At 42.2% G+C, this 21,259-nt stretch overlaps 1 protein-coding gene across 1 annotated transcript in view; it reads left to right on the forward strand.

The window, feature by feature from the left end:
* The window catches only part of LOC109899926 (nuclear protein localization protein 4 homolog), a 37,637-nt gene that overhangs the window by 4,732 nt on the left and 11,646 nt on the right, over nt 1–21,259 (forward strand). The window contains exons 3-13 of the mRNA XM_031835398.1: nt 4,266–4,375; nt 5,904–6,116; nt 9,001–9,049; nt 9,165–9,259; nt 9,465–9,588; nt 9,878–10,057; nt 10,692–10,778; nt 14,548–14,619; nt 14,817–14,943; nt 16,921–17,081; nt 18,473–18,544. Of these exons, the coding sequence (XP_031691258.1) occupies nt 4,266–4,375; nt 5,904–6,116; nt 9,001–9,049; nt 9,165–9,259; nt 9,465–9,588; nt 9,878–10,057; nt 10,692–10,778; nt 14,548–14,619; nt 14,817–14,943; nt 16,921–17,081; nt 18,473–18,544 (1,290 nt within the window). The remainder of the gene's footprint in view (nt 1–4,265; nt 4,376–5,903; nt 6,117–9,000; nt 9,050–9,164; nt 9,260–9,464; nt 9,589–9,877; nt 10,058–10,691; nt 10,779–14,547; nt 14,620–14,816; nt 14,944–16,920; nt 17,082–18,472; nt 18,545–21,259) is intronic.

Consider the following 21,259-nt stretch of genomic DNA (forward strand, 5'->3'; position numbering starts at 1 on the left):
GGCGCACCCGTGCCCCTAGGGATACTTTTTTTATTTTGTCATTGCTGGCGATTCTTATCATTCATACCTTGAATATTTTTCATTGCTCCGAGACTTTTATTTATTTGCTCTTACATTTTTCAACATGATGTCAAAAGGTGATGGGACAAGTCAGTCTGCTTGCATCCGTAGTAACAAGTCCAGTGAAGACCGTATCCTGTCTTATGTCTAAGTGATAATGCCCTTGAAGCCGGTGTTTGGCGGATATATTGACCGCGCCAATATATCCTCCAAACACCAGCTTCGAGGGCCTTATCACTTTTATACAATTGGTTATCAACATATTCAAATAATGATTTACATATTTTCATTAAACATTTTTTTTGATGAATTTATTTCAGCCAATCACAAGATACAGTCCTGACCCAAATTTAGGGTTGATACCCAAGACGGTTTGGTTGTTCGTTCTATCGGTTTGTTTGCCAGAGAAGCGACCCAGTAGTTATGTCTTTTTGTTCTGTTTCTATGGACATGACCTAGTCGTGCTTTCGACAATGCCAAGCATCAAGAATATATCTGTGACAGGTTGGTCGTAGGGATATTAGTTGAAGCTTCTCTGACAACTCCTTATCTAACACCTGACTTGACACTCAACAAAGTGGTAGAGCTTGTGAGACAGTCAGAGCAAGTAAAGGGGCTCAGGTCAGCACATACCCTCAGCTGGTCTTTGTTCTTCTTGGGTACGAGGACCATAAGCGCACACCACTCTGTGGGCTCCCCATCATGGGCACTGAAACATGTCTGGTGAGTGGTGTGATCAGGGAGCCCACTCTCTCGCGGGAATTCCACTAACAGTCCGTATGTTGCCAAACGTAGCTCCTGCTCATGTTGGTATCTGTACTGATGGCGCAAAAGCCATGACCGGGAGACATGGTGGAGTGGTACTACACGTGCAAGCAGTTACTCCCGACGCCACTTGGGTACACTGCAGCATCCACCAAGAGGCATCCATATAAGAGGGCAACAGTACTTGTGCAAAGTTTCAGAATGATAACTTCCAAAATGAGTGTGCTACATGACATTTATCATGAAGTCACCCAGGTGTCCCACACAAGTAGCCCAAATGTACCCAAGTGGCCAAATTGGTGAAGGTATACATTTTGAAACAAATAACTATATACAAAATGCCAAAATGGTATTCTAACCCCCCCCCCCCCCTTTTATTATTGATTAAAAAATATATATACATTTACAAAATAACATGGGTAACTATTTACACACTTTCAATATTTTGAAGACCCTCAGTCCTCTATCAAATCTAGTCATCTTCTGGCTGTGCCGGATGGAGATCAGTGGTTTTAGAGGGTGCAACAGGACAGCACCTCAAAGAGTAAAAATGAACAGTTTAGGGTTCCATAACCGCAGGCAGAACAGTTGAAACTGGAACAGCGGCAAGGCCAGGTGGACTGGGGACAGCAAGGAGTCATCATGCCAGGTAGTCCTGACGCATGGTCCTAAGGCTCAGGTCCTCCGAGAGAGAGAGAATTAGAGAGAGCATACTTAAATTCACACTGGACACCGGATAAGACTCCCATTCGGAGTCAGTGTCACTGTGAAAGAAAATGTTCAGTTAGAATAGTTTCACACATGAGCCATGTATCAACAGATATATATATATATAGTACAGGGAAAATAAGGTTGAATATATTATTATGATCTGCTAGATCTACTGTCTCTATTATATTATGACAGACCAGCTGTATCTGTCTACATTTCACTTTGGTCATTGTTGTGGGCCTGCCCTCCCCTCAACAGCCTCAAATAGGCTATTTCATGTGGGGTGGGGTGGCAGACATGCACATTTCATGACATTACATGTTTATATATTTCTTCTAAAATAAAATAAAAATCACATTTTATATTATTAATTTCAAACAAGGCCATTAGCATGATAAGAACTTACCAGTCCAAAACGATGTCCTCTCCCGTTCAATAAATATTCCTCCCCAATCGCTAAATTAATCGTGCTACAACAATCTCTCTCACTTTCCCAATCAATTTATTCTAAAATTGTGTGTACATCTGTTTAATCTAGACTTAGATTTAGCTTTCCCTGACTTAGTCGCCAAACTGATTGATATATAAACAGCTGAATCTGCGTGTTTACCAAACAATGCAGTGCGTAATATGTGTTTCTCCTTCCGGTATGAAACTTCAATAGCGAATGACTCTCTTTACGCTGGAGCTTACTACATGGGTTGGTCTTGCAACACATAAAAAGGACCTATTGCCGTTTACCTCAGCTCATTGGCTGTCTACCCAGCTAGATTTCAAGACGATCGGTGGTCATTGGGTTAAAAGACAGTCAATCAACGAAACAGCGGGCAAATCATTGGTGCACAATGATGTCATGACTTGTTGTCTTCAAATTGGTTTCTTTCAGTCAATACATCCTGCGAAATGGCCCATCACGTTTGATTGTGTTACAAACAAACCAGTTGATTGCAGTGAAACCAAACATGACTGGAAAAGTCACGTTCTGTGTGGGTTATTTACTTGGAATGAGACGGAATTCACGACACAAGCGGTTCACAAAATGTTTCGTGTTAGGCTATAAAAACTGATTTTATCAAACAAAAGATCATTCATTGTGTAACAATGAGCATTGGAATTGCAAACAGACGAAGATTGTCAAAGGTAAACTATTTTAATGCAGTTTGTGATTGTTACGCCTGTGCTGTTTAAAATTGTTGTTTTTTATGGGGCTCTATGCTCGGATAATAGCATCGTATTCTTTCGCAGTTGGATTAGCAAGATTCTAGGCATTCGATACATGTGAGACACTTGTATTTTCATGAATGTTTAATATGACTATTTATGTAGCGATCACCATATGTTGTGGAATTTCAGCCCACTAGCGGGTTCCGTGCGCAGAGAGGTTAACGTATTCTTTACTGACCATCATTTTTACTTGTCTGACCTCTTGCATGATGAGTTTCTCACACTACTGGCTTATCAGGTTTTTTTTTTCTCGCCTGAATGGTCTGAATCTAAGATTGCGGAGAGTCCGCAACTATATTCAATGAGCGGGACAAAATTGAGGCTATGATTAAGAAGTTGGAGTTCTTCTGTCTGCATTAAGGACAACACAGGTCTTTCCATCATTGTATGATTTGTTTTTTCTTTTTGTGCAAATGAACTCAAGCTTACGGACAATGTGAAATGTGATATAGCGAAGCACCTTTAAAAAAAAAAAAAAAAAAAAAAATTTAGGTTTCTTTTTTTAACCTTTAACTAGGCAAGTCAGTTAAGAACAAATTCTTATTTTCAATGACGGCCTAGGAACAGTAACTGCCTGTTCAGGGGCAGAATGACAGATTTGTACCTTGTCAGCTCGGGATTTGAACTTGCAACCTTTCGGTTACTAGTCCAACTCTCTAACCACTAGGCTACCCTGCCCCACCCGAATGAGCTGGGTGAGCGTTTACACAGGTACTTTCCCTAACTGGATGACACAACTGGATTCGTTATCCCTTTCATGCCCTGCCTCCAGTCCACTTACCGATATCTGAACAAGAGAGCCTCATCGAAATTGCAACAAGCGGTTCTGTGCAAATGTAATTTAATCAGAAGCCACTGCCAGATTTCTGGATACGGCTGTGCTCAAAGTATCCTGCCTTTTGTAAATTGCACTGTTAAGGCACTGATGCCCTTTGCAACCACCTACCTATGTGAGAGTGGATTATCGGCCCTCACTAACGGACATCTAAATACAGGCACGGGCTGTGTGTGGAAAATTATTTTAAGACGGACATTCTCCAACCCACATTAGTGTTATGTGCATCATTTCAAGCACACCCTTCACATTAATCTGTGGTGCGTTATTCGCAATTTCCGATGAATAAATAAGGTTTTATATGTAAGATGGTTAACAAAAGAGCAAAATTATTTATTATTTGCGCCCTGGTCCTATAAGAGCTCTTTGTCACAACCCGGCTTGTGGGAAGTGACAAACTCACACTCATTCTTATGTTTCAAAATGTTATCGTACAGTGTGTGTGGCAGGCTTACAATGATGTCAAAGAGTGCGCTGACCCTGGTGCTAGAGGGGGTACGCAGCTGGAGGTTGAATGTTTTGAAGGGGTACGGGACTATAAAAAGTTTAGGAACCGCTGCTCTAAAGTAAAGCTCATCATTACCTAATCTCTTTACCTAGTCTCTTTCCACAGCTGTGCCTTGGGTCTGGCAGGCGAGACTAATCATTATTACACTTTTTCGACTGTCAGGTGGGCAAAGAGTTTGGCTTCACCTCCAATGGCTTCTCTATCTTCCTGAACCGCAACAAGACCGATGAGATCCAGTCCCAGAATAAGACCCTCAGCCTGCTCAAGATCAAGTGAGTTTGGAGAAACATTAAGTTATTGTTTTAAAAATCTGGTGGTACTACTGAGTATAGTTGTTTTTTTTAGCACCTTAACTGCCATTTTTTTGCAATCTAGAGCAAAAAATGGCCTTAAATAGCTGTTTCCATCCACTTGGCGACCTATTTTAATGCAAATATTCTATAATCCGCATAAAGAAAATATGCACATGCAGAGGTGTTTCCAGAGGTGGTCTTGTTGTGGATAAAAACCAGTGCGTGATGACGGTGCACACATGTACTTCATCATGTACTGAATAAATATCTAAAGTTCCAGTTGTTACCATCACATTTTCAACTCTAACGATTTAGTTTTTTCACACAAACTGTTGCCTTAAATCGCAAATGTGCCTACTCTGGTCTTGGCAGGTGAGCTCCAGCCGATAGGTCGCAGATACAGTGCGGGTAGATGACATTATGGATAAAAGTGAGAATATTTGTCAAATTGCAGTCGAGCATCGATCATGTCACCAGAATACGACCCTCAATATTTATTGGAAAGGCGCATCAAGATCACCGTGCACTTTCACCACCCTGTGAAGTTAATCACAATTGATTTCCTTTGTAGCCTAATAAACTGCATGTCGTAGTGGGAGGACTACAGCCCATATCATATCGCGTGACTCCAAGTTCACTATGATTCGATGGTTATTATATCAACATTTCCACCACCATTTCTTGCATAATTAATTTTACCAACACAATATTCCCACCATAATGAACATACATTTTCTGTGTGTATTTAAAAAATTGTACCGCAACTTCCTGTTTCATCACAGCTGTCAGTTTTGTTATATATGGTATGCCTTTAATCACATGAAAACTGTAGATAGAAACGTGGTTAGAGATAACAAAATATATATATATATATTTTATTTTTACTGTGGTGCAGTCAGTCCACAAGGTGGTGCCCCTCTTACATTCTTTGGGGAGAACCCTGTCACTAATTGTTAGGCTACTCCATTTAGCTAGATAAACATGTAGTTATTATTTACACTGCCTATACTAAACAATATCCTAAATTCGTCAAGTGTTCCACAGGAATACTGGCACATGTTGACTCCAATGCTTCCCACAGTTGTCAAGTTGACTGAATGTCCTTTGGGTGGTGGACCATTCTTGATACAAACTGGAAACTGTTGTTTAAAAACCCAGCAGAATTGCAGTTCCTGACACAAACTGGTGCGCCTGGCACCTACTTCCATACCCCATTCAAAGGCACTTAAATCTTGTCTTGCCCGTTCACCCTCTGATTGGCAAACACATACAATCCATTTCTCAAGGCTTAAAAATCCTTCTTTATCCTGTCTCCTCCCCTTCATCTACACTGATTTGAATGGTATTTATCAAGTTACCGCAAGAAGGGATCATAGCATTCACCTGGTCAGTTTGTCAAGAGCAGGTGTTCTTAATATTTTGTACACTCGGTGTATAGCGTCACTTCATTTTGTTCACTTCTTATTATCTTGGATTATCATTATGCTCATTGTGTGTGTTTCTCTAGACATGGAGACATGCTCTTCCTGTACCCGTCGGGCTCCCCAGGACCCTCCGGAGAGACCATGGACGTGGCCACCACTCACTCTTCATCACTACCCTCATCTTCATCGTCCATGATGTCACGCTCCCACTCGGCACCCCACATCCCCGAGGATGAGATTGACCAGTACCTGGCCAAGCAGGAGGGCAAGATATACAGGAACAAAGATCCACAGCTGTAAGAGATTTTATATAACTCATGGGAAACTGTGGCACTCCCATGCATTAGCCTGCCTGGCCAAAAATGAAAACGTGAAATGAGGTGACGTCCTTTTGGAGTGCCATCGTTTCCCAATGTTCTTGAAATAGAGATTTAATTTGAAGAAATCTACAGCTGTGAGCATGATTTAATTTCTGTATGTTGTATTGAAGCAAAGCTACACAGCAACAGAGATCTACAGCTGTAAGATATTATATACTTTTTTATTTATTTCACCTTTATTTAACCAGGTAGGCAAGTTGAGAACAAGTTCTCATTTACAACTACGACCTGGACAAGATAAAGCAAAGCAGTTCCACACATACAACAACAGAGTTACACATGGAGTAAAACAAACAGTCAATAATACAGTAGAAAAATAAGTCTATATACAATGTGAGCAAATGAGGTGAATAAGGGAGGTAAAGGCAAAAGAAGGCCATGGTGGCGAAGTAAATACAATATAGCAAGTAAAACACTGGAATGGTTGATTTGCAGTGGAAGAATGTGCAAAGTAGAGAGAGAAATAATGGGGTGCAAAGGAGCAAAATAAATAAATACAGTAGGGAAAATGTTGTATTGAAGCAAATATCTACAGGAACAAATATCCACAGCTGCAATAGACTTAAAGATTTAAGGCAGGGGTGTCAAACTCATTCCACGGAGGTTAATGTCTATGGGTTTGAATTTTTCCTTTCAATTAAGACCTAGACATCCAGGTGAGGGGAGTTCCTTACTAAGTAGTGACCTTAATTCATCAATCAAGTTGAAGGGTGGAGCGAAAACCCGCAGACACTCGACCCTCCTTGGAATGAGTTTGACACGTGATCTGCTGAAACCGAGATCCACAACTCTGCCGACTTAAAGGTCTACAGCCGTTTAGACTGCTGAGGGGAGAATGGCTCATAATAATGGCTGGAATGGAGGGAATGAAATGGCATGAAACACATGGAAACCATGTATTTGATACTATTCCACAAATTCTGTTCCAGCCATTACCACGAGCCCATCCTCCACAATTAAGGTGCCACTAACTTCCTGTGGTCTACGGGAACAGAGATCCAAAGCTGTAAGATATTTCATAGACTTCCTGTATGTTCTATTGAAACAAATACAGTGCCGTGCGAAAGTATTCGGCCCCCTTGAACTTTGCGACCTTTTGCCACATTTCAGGCTTCAAACATAAAGATATAAAACTGTATTTTTTTGTGAAGAATCAACAACAAGTGGGACACAATCATGAAGTGGAGCGACATTTATTGGATATTTCAAACTTTTTTTAACAAATCAAAAACTGAAAAATTGGGCGTGCAAAATTATTCAGCCCCCTTAAGTTCATACTTTGTAGCGCCACCTTTTGCTGCGATTACAGCTGTAAGTCGCTTGGGGTATGTCTCTATCAGTTTTGCACATCGAGAGACTGAAATCTTTTCCCATTCCTCCTTGCAAAACAGCTCGAGCTCAGTGAGGTTGGATGGAGAGCATTTGTGAACAGCAGTTTTCAGTTCTTTCCACAGATTCTCGATTGGATTAAGGTCTGGACTTTGACTTGGCCATTCTAACACCTGGATATGTTTATTTTTGAACCATTCCATTGTAGATTTTGCTTTATGCTTTGGATCATTGTCTTGTTGGAAGACAAATCTCCGTCCCAGTCTCAGGTCTTTTGCAGACTCCATCAGGTTTTCTTCCAGAATGGTCCTGTATTTGGCTCCATCCATCTTCCCATAAATTTTAACCATCTTCCCTGTCCCTGCTGAAGAAAAGCAGGCCCAAACCATGATGCTGCCACCACCACGTTTGACAGTGGGGATAGGGTGTTCAGGGTGATGAGCTGTGTTGCTTTTACGCCAAACATGACCTTTTGCATTGTTGCCAAAAAGTTCAATTTTGGTTTCATCTGACCAGAGCACCTTCTTCCACATGTTTGGTGTGTCTCCCAGGTGGCTTGTGGCAAACTTTAAACAACACTTTTTATGGATATCTTTAAGAAATGGCTTTCTTCTTGCCACTCTTCCATAAAGGCCAGATTTGTGCAATATACGACTGATTGTTGTCCTATGGACAGAGTCTCCCACCTCAGCTGTAGATCTCTGCAGTTCATCCAGAGTGATCATGGGCCTCTTGGCTGCATCTCTGATCAGTCTTCTCCTTGTATGAGCTGAAAGTTTAGAGGGACGGCCAGGTCTTGGTAGATTTGCAGTGGTCTGATACTCCTTCCATTTCAATATTATCGCTTGCACAGTGCTCCTTGGGATGTTTAAAGCTTGGGAAATCTTTTTGTATCCAAATCCGGCTTTAAACTTCTTCACAACAGTATCTCGGACCTGCCTGGTGTGTTCCTTGTTCTTCATGATGCTCTCTGCGCTTTTAACGGACCTCTGAGACTATCACAGTGCAGGTGCATTTATACGGAGACTTGATTACACACAGGTGGATTGTATTTATCATCATTAGTCATTTAGGTCAACATTGGATCATTCAGAGATCCTCACTGAACTTCTGGAGAGAGTTTGCTGCACTGAAAGTAAAGGGGCTGAATAATTTTGCACGCCCAATTTTTCAGTTTTTGATTTGTTAAAAAAGTTTGAAATATCCAATAAATGTCGCTCCACTTCATGATTGTGTCCCACTTGTTGTTGATTCTTCACAAAAAAATACAGTTTTATATCTTTATGTTTGAAGCCTGAAATGTGGCAAAAGGTCGCAAAGTTCAAGGGGGCCGAATACTTTCGCAAGGCACTGTATCTACAGGAACAGATATCCACAGTGTAAGAGACACCACTTTGTAGACTGTAGCTAGTTATGTTATTGTATTAAGGCATTCAATTGTGTCAGTGTATTGATTCAGTTCTTGTTTCAGGTGTCGACATGGATCGATGGGAAAGTGTGTACACTGTGTACCACTAGAGGTAAGTGTGTGTTCTTTCCACCTTCATTCGTCCAACTATTACTGTTTACTTTAAAATTGTGGTTCACATGTCCGGTGTACTTCCTTACTATACATTTAATTGTTATCTCTGTCAGCCTTTTGATGAAGAATACTTGAGCCATCTAGATCCGCCTGTCAAGCACATGTCATTCCACGCCTACATCCGTAAGCTGACAGGAGGCGCCGACAAGTGAGTGGCACCAGATGTTCTTTAGCCTGGTCCCAGACCTGTCTATGGTTTCTTGGCAACATGTTTGGCATGATGACATCCATTGAAGTTGGCAAGATTGCATAAATAGATCTGGGACCAGTCTATGCACTCTTCACTTCCCTAGCAGGAGAATTGGCCACATCCACAAGCTCTTTGTCTATTTTAAACCTATTTTCCTCTACAGAGGGAAGTTTGTGGCCCTGGAGAACATCAGCTGTAAGATCAAGTCAGGCTGTGAGGGCCACCCTCCCTGGCCAGAGGGGATCTGCACCAAGTGCCAGCCCAGCGCCATCACCCTCAACAGACAAGTACGCCCCATAACTCCCTCCTCCTTGCTCCAAAGAGCCTATACACACTCACCTCCTTGCCCCCAAGGGTCCATCTCAATACTCCCCTTTGCTGCCAAGGGTCCATCTCAGTATTTTAAATTGTCTTCCTCTCCTTGTCTGCTCGGCTTCATTTACATTCCCATCAGTTCAGATTAAGAGAAGATGACGAGAGGAATCCTATTGAAACACACCACAAGAGATTTCTCAGTCTCTACTAATTCCTAGTTGAGAGAGTGATTTGTATAACCCGCCTCATCCCTGCTACCAGAAATACAGACATATAGACAACATCATGTTTGAGAACCACACCATCGCAGACCGTTTCCTGGACTTCTGGAGGAAGACGGGCAGCCAGAGGATGGGCTACCTGTACGGCAGGTACACAGAGCACAAAGACATACCTCTGGCCATCAGAGCAGAGGTCGCTGCCATCTACGAACCCCCGCAGGTGAGTGCTCTGCACTCTCGGGAGTCAGTCCAATGGTTTGTTAGGGAGTTGTAGATGTAGTAAAGTTGGTGAGCCACAGGATGGCAGTAAGTTCACTTTCAATGGAGTATTGGACATGATAAAATGCTGCTTTTGCTGGAGCTGTAATTCTATTACAGACTTAGATGCGCTCAGGCATCTTAAGCACATCAAATTCGTAGCATATGCCACTAATTGGATTTGTATCATATCACACAAATTGCTAAATTCGTAACCTATCACACTAAATGGGTGACGTAGTACACAAATGGATGACGTAGTTCACAAAAAACGGGGACCCATTTTTGCTCGTGAGTACCGCTTTAAAAACTACTGGCTGAAACTATAGAAAAGTTTCCAAATCAAATTTTATTGGTCACATACACATGGTTAGCAGATGTTAATGCAAGTGTAGTGAAATGCTTGTGCTTCTAGTTCTGACCGTGCAGTAATGTATAACAGGTATAGAGTGAATCTTTAAGTAATCAGTTCATTATAGCTATACATAGTTTCCAATAGCATAAGAAAATATAAGGTTGTGTTCTTTTTCAGAAATATGTTAATCCAAGATGTGGTTTGTTTAGTTTTAACTGTTGTGAATGCCTCTGTCCATTAGATTGCCACCCAGAACAGTCTGGAGCTGGTAGAGGACCCTAAAGCTGCAGCCGTGGAGGAGATCGCAGCGAAGCTGGGCCTGCGCAAGGTAAGATGAAACCACTAGCTTATACTACGGGCTTTATTTTAGCTATTCTAGATTCTGATGTCAACCTTCTCTCCATATCACTATTAATTCCATTTCGATTACTGAATTAGAATAGAAGTGACCTCAACCCTGTTCAAGACACTAAGATTGTTCTCTGCAATATATACCCACCCTTGTTTTTATGGTGTAACTTTAGACTTAGACGTCCAGGGATCTCGGTAACGCAGAATTCTGCATTTTTTCACAGAGAAAAAAAAGCTGTGTTTTGCTCTGCATCAGACTAATTTTGTATTTCAGTTGCACTTCTCCACTCGTATGAGAATTCACACAGCTACTTTTCTCAGTGTACAGTTGTGGCCAAAAGTTTTGAATGACACATTCATTTTCAGTCTGCTGCCTCAGTTTGTATGATGACAATTTGCATATATGCCAGAATGTTATGAAGAGTGATCAGATGAATTGCAATTAATTGCAAAGTCCCTCTTTGCCATGCAAATGAACTGAATCCCCCAAAAACATTTCCACTGCATTTCAGCCCTGCCACAAAAGGACCAGCTGACATGTCAGGGATTCTCTCGTTAACACAGGTGTGAGTGTTGACGAGGACAAGGCTGGAGATCACTCTGTCATGCTGATTGAGTTCGAATAACAGACTGGAAGCTTCAAAAGGAGGTTGGTGCTTGGAATCATTGTTCTTCCTCTCTCAACCATGTTTACCTGCAAGGAAACACGTGCCGCCATCATTGCTTTGCACAAAAAGGGCTTCACGGGCAAGGATATTGCTGCCAGTAAGATTGCACCTAAATCAACCACTTTATCGGATCATCAAGAACTTCAAGGAGAGCGGTTCAAGGAGAGCGGTTGTTGTGGAGAAGGCTTCAAGGCGCCCAAGAAAGTCCAGCAAGCGCCAGGACCGTCTCCTAAAGTTGATTCAGCTGCAGGATCGGAGCACCACCAGTACAGAGCTTGCTCAGGAATGGCAGCAGGCAGGTGTGAGTGCATCTGCACGCACAGTGAGGCGAAGACTTTTGGAGGATGGCCTGGTGTCAAGATGGGCAGAAAAGAAGCCACTTCTCTCCAGGAAAAACATCAGGGACTGATATTCTGCAAAAGGTACAGGGATTAGACTGCTGAGGACTGGGGTAAAGTCATTTGCTCTGAATCCCCTTTCCGGTTGTCTTCTCCGGACAAGCTTTTTTCCGGATGCCCCAAACAAGGTGAGCGCTACCATCAGTCCTGTGTCATGCCAACAGTAAAGCATCCTGAGACCATTCATGTGTGGGGTTGCTTCTCCGCCAAGGGAGTGGGCTCACTCACAATTTTGCTTAAGAACACAGCCATGAATAAAGAATGGTACCAACACATCCTACGAGAGCAACTTCTCCCAACTATCCAGGAACAGTTTGGTGACGAACAATGCCTTTTCCAGCACCTTGCCATAAGGCAAAAGTGATAAGTAGCTCGGGGGGAAAAAACAACGATATTTTGTGTCCATGGCCAGGAAACTCCCCAGACCTTAATCCCATTGAGAACTTGTGGTCATCCTCAACAGGCGGGTGGACAAACAAAATCCCACAAATGCTGACAAACTCCAAGCATTGATTATGCAAGAATGTGCTGCCATCAGTCAGGATGTGGCCCAGAAGTTAATTGACAGCATGCCAGGGCGGATTGCAGAGGTCTTGAAAAATAAGGGTCAGCACTGCAAATATTGACTCTTTGCATCAACTTCATGTAATTGTCAATAAAAGCCTTTGACACTTATGAAATGCTTGTAATTATACTTCAGTATTCCATAGTAACACCTGACAAAAATATCTAAAGACATTGAAGCAGCAGACTTTGTGAAAATTAATATTTGTGTCATTCTCAACTTTTTGCCACAACTGTAGCCTACTTCTCTGGTAAAATGCAAGGTTAACTTCAAGCAAAACATTTGGAAATGTAGCTGGATACATATCATAAACATTAAAAATATGATGAGCAAGCATATTCTTTTGCAAATTATTTTTTTTGCCTTTTCACTGTACGCTCATCTACTTGTGGGGCTGCTAGCCAAATAGCATTGCACTTCTGTAATTTAATGAAAAGAAAGCTATTTTCTGTAGAACATTTTTTGTTTCACTTTGTTGAATCAAAAGATACCCCTGGACGTAACAACTAAACAGATTATCGTCTGATTGGTACTATCCTTCCCCACCTACACCACCTAACTCCTTCCTGTCAGGAAGAGGTAAAGAGGAACATCTGGGTTCAAGCAGTAAGCTTGAACTCAGCTAAATACAGGACAGCCTGCTCCTATCTAGTGTGTCTGGCAACTACGGTACAGCCTAACCAACTGGCCAGAGACATCGAGTGGTGGAGGGTCTATGACTGCGTCCCTAATGGTACCTTATTCCCTATATAGTCTGAACTTCTTTTGACCATTTTGGGATGGAGCTTTATTCTCTCGGGCCATGAGGCTCTAATCAATTCTTTGGATTCGTCAGTCTTCTCAGGATGATGGCTTAAACAACTTCCATATGCCACTAGACCAGGCCATGGTGTAATGTGTAGAGCTTACACAACCAGTATGATTTCTCTGGTAGGAAATTGCATTACAATCAAAAGTGTTGAGTTTTTATGTTGTATCTTGTGGGCAAGAGTTTGCTTGTAACAAATGTACTCGACGAACGTATCACAATAGCCTACATGTTATGTGTTGTACAACTTCAATGTCTCATGTAACGTGTGGTCCGATCAAACTGTGTTATTTTCATTGGATGGCAGATCTGCCAACCTGTGCTCATTTTGTGTACCATACACACATTTTGAGGAATAACTACTCTAAAATATGCAAAAGAGGCTTTTAGTTGTGGGTTTTGACTCAACCGTCTGAAGCTGGAGCTGAACCAATAAGATAACTTGGGCAAGGAGAGAAAATCTGTCTCCGCTCTGGCACGCAAGTTATTAATGACTTCATGTTCAAAGTTGTGCACTCTCCTCAAACAATAGCATGAGTTTCTTTCACTGTAATAGCTACTGTAAATTCGACAGTGCAGTTCGATTAACACGAATGTAAGCTTTCTGCCAATATGAGATATGTCTATGTCCTGGGAAATGTTCTCGTTACTTACAACCTCATGCTAATCGCATTAGCCTACGTTAGCTTAACCGTCCCGTGGACGGGAAATCGATCCCGAAGAAGTTTTAAACCCCCTATACTCCTTTGAGACCCCTCTTTCAAAGTCACAAACTCTCTTCTAGCCATGGTAGCCAAAATAATGGGCAACTGGACATTTTTATGCATTGATGGGATGTTACTTGTTAATTAACTTAAGAACTGCACCCATGTGGAAAGTACATTGTATCCCTCATTTACTCAAGTGTTTCCTTTATTTTGGCAGTTATGTCTGTCTCCTGTCTGTCCTGTCCTGTCTGTGATTATATAAGCCTAGTTTAGTTGTTTCATATTCCAAATACAGTAGGCTAGACTTCTACATTGCATCCAGCAATTGAATTATTTAGATTTTTGTCACCAAACAAGATTAAGAAGCCAGAATCCCTGACTGTACATTTAAAATCTATTTCTATTGAAGAGGAGCCAATTACCAAGTACCCATAAGACTATAGCCTACCATTCCTAAGGAGGCAGTCTTCTGCCAACATCTGCCGCCTTGGGGTCTGAGGCCGGGAGTTCCGCCGCAGTGAAGTGCTACTCATAAAGGTTCTTAAAGTTTGGCTGGGATGGTGTTCTACTGACTGTCTTCCTGTGTTGTCTTTACTGTAGGTGGGGTGGATATTCACTGACCTGCTCTCTGAGGACACCAGGATAGGAACAGTTAAATACACCAGGAACAAGGTGAGAACACATCCATACACTGCCTGGACAAGCACTATAACCTTAACCTGTAAACCAGAATTGCGAAATACCAGGGAATAGCCTAACGCACAGCATTAGTTTTGTGAATGAATCTAGACGACTCTAGGTGGACAAAGCTGAAATATCCGACTTCTTTATTTCTTTGATAATTAAAATGTTTAATCTTGTCTGTGTAGGACTCGTATTTCCTGAGTGCAGAGGAGTGCATCACGGCTGGACACTTCCAGAACCAACAGTCTAACCCCTGCAGACTATCACCCGACGGACACTTTGGGTCCAAGTTTATCACTGTGGCGGCCACAGGTACGCTAGCTACCCATGGCTCACCTAACTAGGCTACCTGTGGCTCACTCTAAGCCTAGCGGTTAGAGCGTTGGGTCAGTGACCGAGCAGACAAGATGAAAAATCTGTCGGTGCCTTTGGGCAAGCCACTTAACCCTAATTTGCTTTATGACTGACCCTGTAAAACATATTTTCTCTGAACCTATCTGGTGTATGTGACAATAAAACTGTTTGTTTTTACATACAGTGCATTTGGAAAGTATTCAGGCCCCTTGACCTTTTCCACATTTTGTTACGTTACAGCCTTATTCCAAAATGGGTTGAATAAAAAAAAAATAATACTCAGCAATCTACACACAATACCCCCATAATGACAAAGCCAAAACAGGTTTTTAGAATTTTTTTGCCAATGTATAAAAAAAAAAAAAGCCTGGGTACCTTATGTAAATAAGTATTCAGACACTTTGCTATGAGACTTGAAATTGAGCTCAGGTGCATCCTGTCCATTGATCGTTCTTGAGATGTTTTTACAATTTAAATGGATACCACCTGTGATATATTATATTGATTGGACATGATTTGTAAAAACACGCACCTGTCTTTATAAGGTACCACAGTTGACAATGCATGTCAAAAAACATGCTGAGGTCGAAGGAATTGTCCGTAGAGATCCGTGACAGGATTGTGTCTAGGCACAGATCTGGGGAAGGATACCAAAACATGTCTGCAGCATTGAAGGGCCCCAAGAACACGGTGGCCTTTATCATTCTTAAATGGAAGAAGTTTGGAACCACCAAGACTCTTCCTAGTGCTGGCCGCCCGGCCAAACTGCGCAATCAGGTGAGAAGGGCCTTGGTCAGGGAGGTAACCAAGAACCCGATGGTCACTCTGACAGAGCTCCATAGTTCCTCTGTGGAGATGGGAGAACTTTCCAGAAGGTCAACCATCTCTGCAGCACTCCACCAATCAGGCGTTTATGGTCGAGTGGCCAGATGGAAGCCACTCCTCAGTAAAGGCAAATGACAGCCTGCTTGGAGTTTGCCAAAGGGTACCTAAAGGTCTCTCAGACCATGAGAAACAAGATTCTCTGGTCTGATGAATGCCAAGTGTCATGTCTGGAGGAAACCTGGCACCATGCATACGGTGAAGCATCATCAAGGACTGGGAGACTAGTCAGGATCGAGGGAAAGTACAGAGATCCTTGATGATTAACCTGCTCCACAGTGTTCAGGACCTGAGACTGGGGTTAAAGGTTCACCTTCCAACAGCACAACGATCCTAAGCACACAGCCAAGGCAACGCAGTAGTGGCTTCGGGACAAGTCTGTCCTTGAGTGGCCCAGCCAGAGCCCAGATCAAACATCTCTGGAGAGACCTGAAAGTTGCTATTCAGCGATACTCCCCATCCAACCTGACGGCGCTTGAGAGGATATGCAGAGAAGAATGGGAGAAACACACAAATACAGGTGTGCCAAGCTTGTAGCGTCATACCCAAGAAGATTTGAGGCTGCCAAATGTGCTTCAACAAAGTACTTAGTAAATGGTCTGAATACTTATGGGATCTTTCTGTTGTTTTATAAATTGACGAGGGACATTTTTTTTAAATACATTTTTGAACAAGGCCGCAACGTAACAAAAAGTGAAGGGATCTGAATACTTTCCGAATGCACTGTGTATATTTTGCTATCCTGGGCCTGCGCTACTGTCTAAAAGAGCAATCTGTTTACATAAGATTGAGTGATGATTGGTATTCCCTGATCTTTTGATATTCATAGATCAGGAAATCCCTAGCCTGGTCCTAGATTGTTTTGTGCTGTCTTACCACTCCTATATACTTTATTTGTGTCCGTTTTGCGAAATTCGTCTTGCATCTCCTCTCAAACTTAACAGTACAGCATCACCACATAGGTTATAAATTAAAGAAATATATAAAACAAATCCTATGGTCTTTGACCAACGGTGGTATCAACCCCCAGTCGGACTCTGTGTTACCCGCCAGGTGGTCCTGATAACCAGGTGCACTTTGAGGGTTACCAGGTGTCTAACCAGTGCATGGCCCTGGTGAGGGACGAGTGCCTACTGCCCTGCCGAGACGCCCCCGAGCTGGGCTACGCTAAAGAGTCCAGCACAGAGCAGTATGTACCGGACGTCTTCTACAAGGTACAGGAACACACACACGCATTCTTAGACTGTCTAAACTTCTCAAAAGCTCAAACTCTGAAAGACACTGCACTCAAAGTCACTACCTTTTCTTTCTCACCACTAACAGACCATTTGTCATTTTAGTTCACCAAACATTTTATTTTGGCTGAAACTAAAGGAACAAACGTTGACATGCTTGATTGAAGTTTATTATGCTTCAATTAAGTGAAATTATTCAGTTGATCAGTAAATGGATGTGGCTATGGTATGAATAAATGGAGCTAGCCAATAGTGTTGGCTGGAAATATTGCTATACTGTTACATCGCAATATTATTTTGGACGATATTTCGAGACTTTGACTCCAAGAATTGATTGTTTATTTTTGCTAGGTAGCGTTAGCTAGCGCTAGTCAGTTGTACCTGCTCCAGAACTCCAGGATTTTTCATCCTATAATTTGTTCTTAATTTTAAATAGTGAGCCAACATGTTTTCAGCACTTTTATTTCTATTACTAACCACGTTTCCATTTATAGTTTTTATTCAAGTAAAGTCATACCGTATAATTTTTTTATTTTTAAACACGACAGCTGTGATGGAAACGGGAAGTATCAGTACAATTTTATAAATGCTGACAGATAATTTGTTAGTTCGACATGGGATCTTTGTCTGTAATTAATTATGCGCGAATTGGCTGTGGATATGCCTTTGTGTCTATTGATATAATCAACCATCATATCGAAGTAAACTTGGAGTCACGTGATGATATGGTATGATCCTCCCACTATGACTCAGGAAAGCATGCAGTTTATTAGGCTACAGATTAAATAAGTTATGAACTTCACAGCGTGGTGAAAGTGCAAGGTGATGAGCTTGATGCTCCTTTCTAATAAATATTGAGGGTCTTATTCTGGTGACATGCTTGGCTGCCATTTGACAAATTTAAAATCAATATTTTTCTGTCCATAATATTCTCATCATGTAGGCTATTACCCTCACTGTATCTGCCAGCTGTTGGCTAGAGCGCATGTGCCAAGACCAGAGTGGACACATTCGCTATATAACGCAACATGTTTAGTGATAAAACCATCAGTACAGTTGAAAATGCTAAGGAAACTCATTTTTCTGTATTTTAATTATTTATTTATTTTACCCTGTTTTGCCCCAATTTCGTGGTATCCAATTGGTAGTGAGTCTTGTCTCATCGCTGCAACTCCCGTACGGACTCGGGAGAGGCGAAGGTCGAGAGCCGTGCATCCTCCGAAACCCAACCAAGCCGCACTGCTTCTTGGCACATACCCACTTAACCCGGAAGCCAGCCGCACCAATGTGTCGGAGGAAACACCGTGCACCTTTTTTGCTACAGTATTCCCATTTTTCTCTCCATTGATGATTGTTCTTCCCCTCAACAGGACAAAGATAAATTTGGCAACGACATCACATATCTAGCCCGGCCTCTTCCCGTGGAGTACCTTATTATAGACGTGAGTATGATAGATTTTTTCCCCCCGATGTTTCCGTTAAAACAAGAAGAGAAATTCATAAAATTCCATGTGAATTCATTGTTGCTGTCAGCAACATGGTTAACCATTGTACCTGTACTACTTTATCTCAATTTCCTTCTCATTTAACTTCTCAAAGGATTGCCATACAGGACTTCGCTGCTGTCGCTTGCCTTTCTATTCTCCATTTTCCCAACTGTTAACGATGATGACGTAGTGGTGGAGAGTCGACTCCAAAATAATTGATTCCTAAACTCCTTGCACGTCGACTCCCATTTCTGAGTGCTAAGATTTTACTCCTAAGATTCTGTATTTTTGGAACGGTGGAGACTGATTAGTTGCCGTACTTCCGAGAACACAAACACTTGCGTCTTTCATAACAAGCTAGCAAGGGACGGCGAGCGCAGGGGTGGGCGCAGTTTAGGCAGGATGGCCAACAGTCAAAACCGTGCTGTATCTCGCAATGGAAGGCTGTATGTCACACTTTATTGGCTTGCAATGTCTCATAACTTCAATGAAGCATGGCCTATCATCAATGAATAGGCTGGGATATTGAGATTAGCGAGATGCAACACTTGGCTCTCACACAGTCACACACAGTATGTGTACAGGTTCACTTCAAGCTGTTCACAGCTTGGTAGCCAGGGCACCAAAGCAGTGGAAAAGTTAAGCCTTCCCCTTCAACGCTCTTAGTTGTTGTGGAAATTGATCCACCAAGCTGTTTACTTTCTGCATCTACGTAAAAAAAAAGAAGGGGTTTTCGGTTAGGAATCTTTCCTAATTTCAAGCATCCTAACTTTGTTTAAACGTTCACACCCCTAGATTGAACAAGTTCTTGCATATACAGTGCCTACAGAAAGTATTCACACCTTCAATTTTTCCCCATAATTTGCTGTTACAGCCTGAAGTTAAAGTTTAGATTTTGTTACTGGCCTACACATAATACCCATAATGTTAGTGGAATTATGTTTTTAGAAATCTTTACAAATTAATTAAAAATGAAAAGAGGAAATGTTTTCATTCAATAAGTATTCGAACCCTTTTGTTATGGCAAGCTTGAAATAAGTTCAAGTAATACAAATTTGTCTAACAAGTCACCTAAGTTGCATGGGCTTACTCTGCAATAATGTATAAAAAAAAATATTTGAAAGACTACCTAATTTCTCTACCACTCACATGCAGTTTTCTGTAATGTCCCTCAGACAAGCAGTGCATTTATAAATGTATTTATAAACATCAGCAGACGTCACAAAGTGTTTGTACAGAAACCCAGTCTAAAACCCCAAACAGCAAGCAATGCAGATGTAGAAGCACGGTGGCTAGGGAAAAAGTGCCTATAAAGGCAGTAACCTAGGAAGAAACCAGGCTCTGAGGGGTGGACAGACCTCTTCTGGCTGTGCTGGGTTTGAGATTGTAAGAGTACATGGCTGTTAAGGCCAGATCGTCCTTCAAGATGTTTAAACATTCATAGATGACCAGCAGGGTCAAATAATAATTAGTGGTTGTAGAGGGTGCAACAGGTCAGCACCTCAGGAGTTGTCTGTTGGCTTTTCATAAGTGAGCTTTCAGAAGTTGAGACGGCAGGTGCAGGGAGGGATGAAGAGAGGGAACCAGAAGACAGGAGAACTTCATCGGCTGGGTGACCCTAACCCCCGGCACATAGACTATTGCAGCATAGATAATGGAGGCTGACACGGGGGGTCAAGGGACCCTGTGGCCATGTCTAACAATACCCCCGGACAGGGCCAACCTGGCAGGATATAACCCCACCCACTTTGCCAAAGCACAGCCCCCACACCACTAGAGGGATATCAAATCAAAATCAAATCAAATCAAATTTATTTATATAGCCCTTCGTACATCAGCTGATATCTCAAAGTGCTCTACAGAAACTCAGCCTAAAACCCCAAACAGCAAGCAATGCAGGTGTAGAAGCATGGTGGCTAGGAAAAACTCCCTAGAAAGGCCAAAACTTAGGAAGAAACCTAGAGAGGAACCAGGCTATGTGGGGTGGCCAGTCCTCTTCTGGCTGTGCCAACAGACTACCAACTTTCTACCCTGAGCCAAGGCTGAGTATAGCCCACGAATATCTCCAGACCGGAAGATCACGTCAGTGACTCAACCCACTCTAGTAGAGTATAGCACTGACTGCTAGTGTCAGACTCCACTAAGCTGGCAGGCTGGCTTAACCGCCTGCTGCCTGGCCTGCACCCTATCTCCTTGTGGAGCTAGAAGAGTTAGACGGGGCTCTCTGTTGATAGCACCCCTCCAGCTTGGATGGAGTTGGTCATTCCTCAGCAGGTTTTGCCCCTAGAAAGAGGGCCAGTTATCTACAAATTCTATATTTTGGGAGGGGCAGAAAAGTTTTCAACCAGCAATTTTAGTATTTATTTATTTTTATTTAACCTTTATTTAACTAGGCAAGTCAGTTAAGAACAAATTCTTATTTACATTGAAGGCCTAGGAACAGTGGGTTAACGGCCTTGTTCACAGTTGACAGATGTTTACCGTGTCAGCTCGGGGATTCGATCTAGCAACCTTTAGGTTCCAACCTTTAGCAACCGATCTAGCAACCTTTAGGTTACCTGCCCAATGCTCTAACCACTAGGCTACCTGCCGACCCAGGTAGCCCAGTGTTGTGCGAGTCTGCTGTAGAGCTCATCACTCCCCTTAACTGGGGCCCAGAGACAATTACTC

Source organism: Oncorhynchus kisutch, linkage group LG11, assembly GCF_002021735.2.
Source record: "Oncorhynchus kisutch isolate 150728-3 linkage group LG11, Okis_V2, whole genome shotgun sequence".
In the NCBI taxonomy this organism is placed as follows: Eukaryota; Metazoa; Chordata; class Actinopteri; order Salmoniformes; family Salmonidae; genus Oncorhynchus; species Oncorhynchus kisutch.